A 7263-nucleotide genomic window follows, 5' to 3' on the forward strand; every position below is an offset into this window, starting at 1 on the left:
GAACCATCTGTAATCCCCGTGTTTTACCCTCACTAAATTAAAGGAGGAATTATTTAATGGAGACTGACAGGAATATAGTGTCATTTATGCTATGTAGTGTCAAACCCCTTTTTACAACCTCCCCCTGCAGATTAGCACACTACACAGACACAGCCTGGACTCAATTCATGCTTCACTTATTTAAAGCATTTAGAAACACTGTAAAAAACAAACAGTTTACCAGGCTCTTCATTCCTCTACTGCATGCCCACCTCCTCACCTTGACCTTTCTTTAACTCTCACCCAGACTGTGACTCCTGCCACCGACGCAAGACGGGGAATCACCCAGGCTGCAGCCGCGTATGTTCCTCCATCTCATTTTTCAATAAGTCCACGGATGGCGAGCTCCCGGCCCCAGAAGACTCAAACAAATCAATAGCAAAACGTACTCTCAAATCAACCATAATCAACCTGACTGAAATGGAGAATGCTGTTACTTAATCTGATCCCATACGCAGACAAACGTAATACACAGAGATGCACGGTACAGGAGGAGAGCTGTATGTTTCACAAACAGCCTGTAGCTGTCAGAGGCTGCTAATGCTTGATAAGGACCGTAAAGCTAAGGTGCACCATCTGTGCAGCATTTAAAATATCTTGATATTCATCAGGGTAGTAATAACCGTGGAATTTACTTTCCCCAGATCTCCCACAAAATACAAGGGCAGGCTAAGTACAGGCAGCACAGCAACCATTCCCTCTTTAGTCTTATCAACTACACTGAGCCTGACTGTACCGTTTTAGCCTGGGAAGTTTGAGATATGCAAATATGTAAAAAGTCGACATAGCTATGATTAGACTATGGGAAGCGGTCCTAGATGCTTGGCTATAGGAGGATATTAAAAATGGCACGACTCACCTTAGCGAAAGAATATAAACATCAAACATGCTTTAATTTCTAGGTGATATAAACGCCTACAAGAAAATAGCGCACTTTTATTTAGTCAACACTAAAAGTTATTCCCCTCTAACTATATCACAGCTTTCATGTGCACTTTTGTGACTACATCTGCTCCACTTTTCTTTAATGTATTCTCTGCCAAAAAGAATAACAGAAGCAAAATTGTAATATGTCTTTTCAGAGGATTTATTTTTGCCACTGTCTAGGTAAGTGTCTTCTGGGAAACATAACTGGATGTGCGTGAGGAATAAAAGGCTGCTGAAAAAAAAAAAAGTGGACTTTGCAGAGGGGATGGAAGGATTCGCCTGACTGTTGCAAAGGGATTTAACTGATTGACAGAAACTGCAGGACAGCCGACCCCCCTCTCTGATAGTGTTGGCAACACGGCTCTAAAGGAAAAAGGGGGGATTAATAGAGCCTTCAGTGCAAAAAAAAACTTCTAATGTGTGACATCTTCTTTTCTATCTCTCCAGGGAAATGTGGAAGACTTTCCAGCAGATGTGTCCTCTGGGTTCTGAATTGCAAGATAATTAAAAGGCACTTGGCCATCAGAGGGCTGCATTCTGATATTGCGCCGTGTCGTTTGTTTAGAAATGTGCACAATGCTGTTGCATTGATAGAATCCACTCAAAGGGCTCTATATAAAGAGGTAGGAAAAATATAACCACCTAGTTTTCATCATGCCGAGATAGAGGAGCCATTCTGTGAGGGGGCTTTCATTTTGTTGATCACGCACTGAAATATTCTATTAACTTTACAAGGGGCATAAGCGTTGTATGACTTTTATCCATCTCTATTTACAACCAAGGACATGCAGTATCGAAAGGCCTCAGCTGACTTTATAGGGGGGCACATTTTAAATAGCAAAGTAAAGTCACATTTTCTGGACAGAGACAAGTAAGCTAGCAGAGCAAAGCAGATCCAACAGAGCATCCAGTTAGGAGCAGGGCAGCGGGGGCAGTAATCCCGGCATCAATCATATGCTTTGTCCAACAATCCTATCAAACCCCCACAGATACTTTATGGTCAAGCACTGTTATAATCTTCCTTATTTAAAAGAGTCTGTACGAATCAGTCATTTAGCAGGAGCACTTGTCTCCTTCTCGGGGTTGTATACGTCCATCTCTGCTAAACTTTGCACATCTGCTCAGAGGGAGATGTTTGTTCAGAATCGACGGAGGCCGTTCAGCTTTGGATCTGGAAATGAGGCTGTAGATTGGATTATGATGCCATTTTTAATCCGTCTTTTTCCCCTCGCAAGATATTGCTCCTCCCTAGCTTCTTAGCGTTATACAATACTTGACAAGAGGAGATTTTGCTGAATTCCAGCGCAGTGATGACTGTGTGATTTCCTGTGACACTCTAATTTGAGCTTAAAGTGGCAAAGCTTTGATGCAGACATGGGAATAAAACTTTTTAGTCACACAGACCCTTCTCTTCTCCGGGCCCATTAAAAGGTCCCACTCATCTCCTTGTGTACTTTAATTACAGTCATCTCGTCCCGTCTCTGATCCTGATTTTGGAGGGAGTAGGCGTCCGGGTATCATGTTTTTCCTACAGTTCATTAAAAGTAAAATAGTGGCTGTAACTCATCTCATCATGCCGCTTTAACTCACTGACATGATGTGATTTTTTTATTCTCACATGAAGATTGGGTTCAAATATTCTTGAAGCATTTTCATACTTATAAAGGTGTCATAGACTTCCTTCAGTCGAGGCCATTATCCTTTAATCTGCTTATGAATTAAGGAGTTTATGTATGCTTTTGTCTTTTTCATGTTCATGAATCTTTTCCCATACAGAGTTAGCCTCATTTTTTTCTCCCCTGGCTGAGAGCCACATCTGCACGTGTAATTGTGTAGTTGAGTGATTACATAATCATAGTGATGAGCGGTTGAACCACAATCAAACCACTATCAGATCACCAAAATGTTTAATTATGGTAATACACAATACAGAATCCCCCCACCACACCACAAACAAGTGGGTGGCTAACCACATTTTTTACAAGCTCTCTCAGTGAATTTTCATGCATCTATTCTCTTTTGTATCATCTCCCTGAGAGAGTAACACAAGCATCTATTTCACTGAGTGCCGTGTGCAGCCTCTGTTTTAGTGTCTTGCTCAAAGACACTTCAAAACTGATAGCTAATGCCAAGACTGTGACCTTTCAGTATCAGGACAGTCTCCCCCCGAGCCCCGAATCACCCTTCCTCCTGACATTCAACACAGTGAGTAAGAGAGCAGAGGGGGTCAGAGGAAACACAACCAGCTGGGAGGAGCGTGACAAAAATGGCAAACTGTCGACAACATGTCTCACTTCCTGATGATGACCTGTCTGAAGAGTGTGTGGATGTGGACACAGGGAGCGCTAATAAGTGTAGTGTTTTAGTAACATTGTATGATGAAGAAGCCTGGGTCATGCTTGCCACTGTTTACTCGCAAAACACTACATGGAGGGAGACAGATTGTTAATGCAACACAGATTGGAAACACTAAGCAACAGAGTATAAAACAATATATTTATGACATTTTAAGGCAGCTGAAATATGAGTCGAATCACAAAATTAAATAGAAAACATCCTGTGATGTTAGCCAGCGCCGTGAACGTGTCCCTTCTCCCTGGATAAACAGGCAGATAAATGCGTCTGTCTTCTATTCTAGGAAGAGTCTCATTTTGCCTTTTTCCCTCTGACACCCCGGGCCTGTGAGCAACTCGCACTACAACTCGCATGTCTCTCAAAGTCAGACATCTTGTTCTTGAGATAGATAAACACACTTCTGAGGTAAGTGACTTTCTATATCACATGTCATTACACCATCAGAGCCAATCAAACGCACAGGCAGGCTGGACAAGATTCAATGTCACAGACAAGGGGAAATACAGTAACAGTGACGATCGGCTTCATCCTTTTACAGCAACACAAATGTCACCATATGATTTAAATCACTGGTAATATACGAGATCTCAAAACCGAGTCTCACACTGAATGTAATGAAAGAGTTTTCCTGTTATTAAACTACTGGTAAATGTGTTTAATTAACAAAGCAAAGGGTTATAACCTACTTTAAATGTAAGCCTGGAAGAATTCAATATAGATGCTTTATTATTTTTCTAAATTTGATTTAATTGGATAGGGAAAAAATAATGCAGCCACTTCTTAATTATAGCGTTATCACTGTATGTTATCAAGCTCATATACACACTTCTAAACAGCAACCATCATGTAAATTGAGCCACTGTATTACTGTTTTTGCAATAAATAACAAATGCAGGCAAAAGGCTTTCTTGCACCTCCTACAAATTAGTCAGTGATGACGCCAAAGAAGCACATTTGGATTAAGTTTGATTGTATAAAAACATTAAATGACAACTACTGCAAAATCCTTAAAGAAGACATGAAGGAACTGAAATCGTGCTTTGCTGTTAAGAGCCTCCATGTGTTCATGAATCACATGCATATGGCCAATAACAAGCTCAAGGGCACCAACAGAGAGGAAGCAAAAGATGCTCTCATACTTTTTCCTCTCTGTTAAGCAGCTGTAGTTCTTCACAAGAGACACTTTGAAAATGAAGGCATAAAATGTCTGATCATGTAACGATTGCTCACAAACTTTATCAAAAGCTGTTACTGTCTTGTCAAAATGTCATGTTTAAAAAAAGAGAATGAGAAAATCAATACATGAGCCCTTTAAGACTGAGAAAGTGAATGCCTCATCACTGACCCTAATCAATGATAACTGATGTCCCCTGAGCACAAGTTTTCTTAAATAAAGGGGAAGACTCCACTAAAGGGCTGTAATTGTGTATCCATTTGGACAGCATCTGCACAAGGTAAATGGGTCTAATTAGCAAAGGTTATGTTATGTGTAGGTTGTTCCGTAACACAACGCAGTGTTTCTACAGGCCTCTTGAGTGAAATATACTCAGAAACTAATTAATATATTTCCTCTTCTGTGTTATGGCACTGAAAGAATCCCCTGTTAATCTATAGACTAATTAATTGTAAAGGGATTTTATGAAGCAGTAAAGCACATTTATTACAATTACGGCTCTTGTAAAATGTCATTTTTCAGAGGACAGGAGTTAGATGTGTGATGAATGTGCTATAAAAGGTGACTAAAACTATGAATTTGTTGCTCTTGTGCTGCTTTATGCGCTAATAAATAAAAACACTGAGAGAGACATCTGGGCCTGCGCGAGGCATCGACGTAAACGTGACGGTTCAGTCTGAACCTTTTGTTGTTAGGAGAGCATGTGTACAAAGTGTCGAAATTTACCTGAAATCACTGTACGGGTGAATTATCCAAAATCCGGCGGATTTAACCCGCTCTTGTTCCCGTTCCACTGCCTTCTCACTCCCAAACATCCTCAGGGAGAACTTGTTGACCCCTGGCTGGAGCATTGCTCCAAACTGTCTGTGTATGAACCCAGCCTGATATAATCTCTCATCGTCCGGCAGAATTTGATCAATGCCGTCCAACTTTATGAACCCTGGCTGCTGGTCTGGGGAATCTTTTTGGGTACCACCACCACCATTCCCTCCACCGCTGGCCCCTTGCGCGTCCTGATCCGGCGGCCCGTCACCGATGGCTCCGGGGGGGCTCTCCTCGCTCGGGGTGACATCCCCCTCGGTGATGAGGCGCCTCTCCTCCGCCGAGTCAGAGTCGTGCACATGCCGACTTGTGATGGATGAGAGGCTGCCTCGAAACCTCCGACAGTCTCCATTTGAGCTGGTCTTCATCGGTCTCCCTATGTCCGTCTCCATGATCCCAGACTCCCCACTTTTGGTCTCCCCGATGCCTTTGCAGCTTCCCCCAGAGGTCGGCGACGGTGACGGCAGAGGCTTCATCCTGATACTCTTCCTCCGTGTGTCCTTGTCTGCGTCTTCTCCTTCGCCCATTATAGATGCTTTCTGCCCAATGTGCTGTGGCAAACTGTAGAGCCTTTTACGCATGGAGGAGTGCAACCTGTCCATTATGACATTGAGACACAGTGGTGGAAATTAAATAAATCCAGGCTGTATTGTTATGATTATTGCCACCAGCCCCGCGCTCCCCTATCTGTTTGTGAGAGCGATCAGTCTGGAGCTAATCTGAATCCCTGAAATCCTGCTACACATGACATGGACCGCCGTAGCTCTACTGAAGCAGATGAGAGACACTCTTTCTCATGATTAGACTACCTGGCAGTTTGCATATGTCCTCACGCGCAGCCTGGGCGGTCCGCTTGTCCACTGCGTCCCCGATGTACATCTTTGTGCCGCTCCGACATTGTGCGCAAAAGTGGAAAAAACTGCTTGAAAGTCACCTTAGCGTGACATGTGAGGGACGTGCCGACGGACCGTGATACGGAGACGAGGGAAAGGTCATGCACGTCGAAGGATGCTCTTCTCCCCAGATGTCTTTCCAGCTGCCATCAAACAACGCGACACAATCAAGAAAATACAGTAGAGCATTCCAGGGAGCGCTGACATCACTGATCCATAGTCATGGTGCGTTTTGGCGAATTGTGAATATTCATGATGCTGATCTATTGGGTTGCCATAGGAGCGAGAACTGCAAATAAGCTCAGCCCACCTTGTTTAAAGGGGAATGCTCTTCCCATTCTTAAAACGCTCTCCTGTTCCGTGAACTTAAGGCTACAGGTAGGCGATGCAAACCCATTGTTCAGCTCATGGGCTTCACGTGGAAGAACCTATCCTGTTCGCCATCCCTTATCGGTCTGACCCTCTGCGTAATATGCGCACACAAACACAGATGAAGCTGGAACATGCGCGTCTATAATTTGGCAAAAGGTGTTTTCATGAAAGGGCTTCTCAGTTGAAGTGTTTGTCTGACCGAAGTTGGTGCAAATACAAATCGCCCTTGCACTGTTTGAATACATTTTCCCAATTGTTAAATATTTTCTTCCCATCCAGGCTGACTGAAACATCATTCCAGCAGGCTTTTTTATACACATACTATTCTGTTAAATAATCAGAAATGGCTTTCTCCCCAAAGAAACCTTCCCCTTCCACCATAATAATCTGTCATTCACTGCTTGCTATGTAAATGAAAAGGCAAATGCCTTAATTGTTAGGGACAGGTAGCCTGGCTTCTGATGTCGTTCACTTACAATGCTGCCCGAATTAGGGGCATGACAATGTCACCATATCAACCCCCTTTTCTTTCTGTATATATTTCAATATGCCAAAAAGGTGTCCAATAAAAGCCTAAAATACGTTCGAAAGCAAGCCCAAATTATAAATGAGTAGTTTGCCAAAACTCATTTTATTAATGATCTTCAGAAGGATACTCGGCAAAATGCCATTATAAATCCT

General features: G+C 42.8%; 1 protein-coding gene across 1 annotated transcript in view; it reads right to left on the bottom strand.

Annotated features, from left to right (window-relative positions):
• hcn4 (hyperpolarization activated cyclic nucleotide-gated potassium channel 4) overlaps positions 1-6140 on the bottom strand; it is a 62911-nt gene extending 56771 nt beyond the window's left edge. Inside the window, exons 1-2 of the mRNA XM_069657581.1 lie at positions 6127-6140; positions 5222-5911 (exon numbers count right to left, since the gene is read on the bottom strand). Of these exons, the coding sequence (XP_069513682.1) occupies positions 5222-5911; positions 6127-6140 (704 nt within the window). The remainder of the gene's footprint in view (positions 1-5221; positions 5912-6126) is intronic.
• Between the last annotated feature and the right edge of the window lie 1123 nt (positions 6141-7263).

Source organism: Semicossyphus pulcher, unplaced genomic scaffold (genome assembly GCF_022749685.1).
Source record: "Semicossyphus pulcher isolate SPU_LCO1_2020_fin unplaced genomic scaffold, fSemPul1.0.p SCAF_1, whole genome shotgun sequence".
Classification (NCBI taxonomy): Eukaryota; Metazoa; Chordata; class Actinopteri; order Labriformes; family Labridae; genus Semicossyphus; species Semicossyphus pulcher.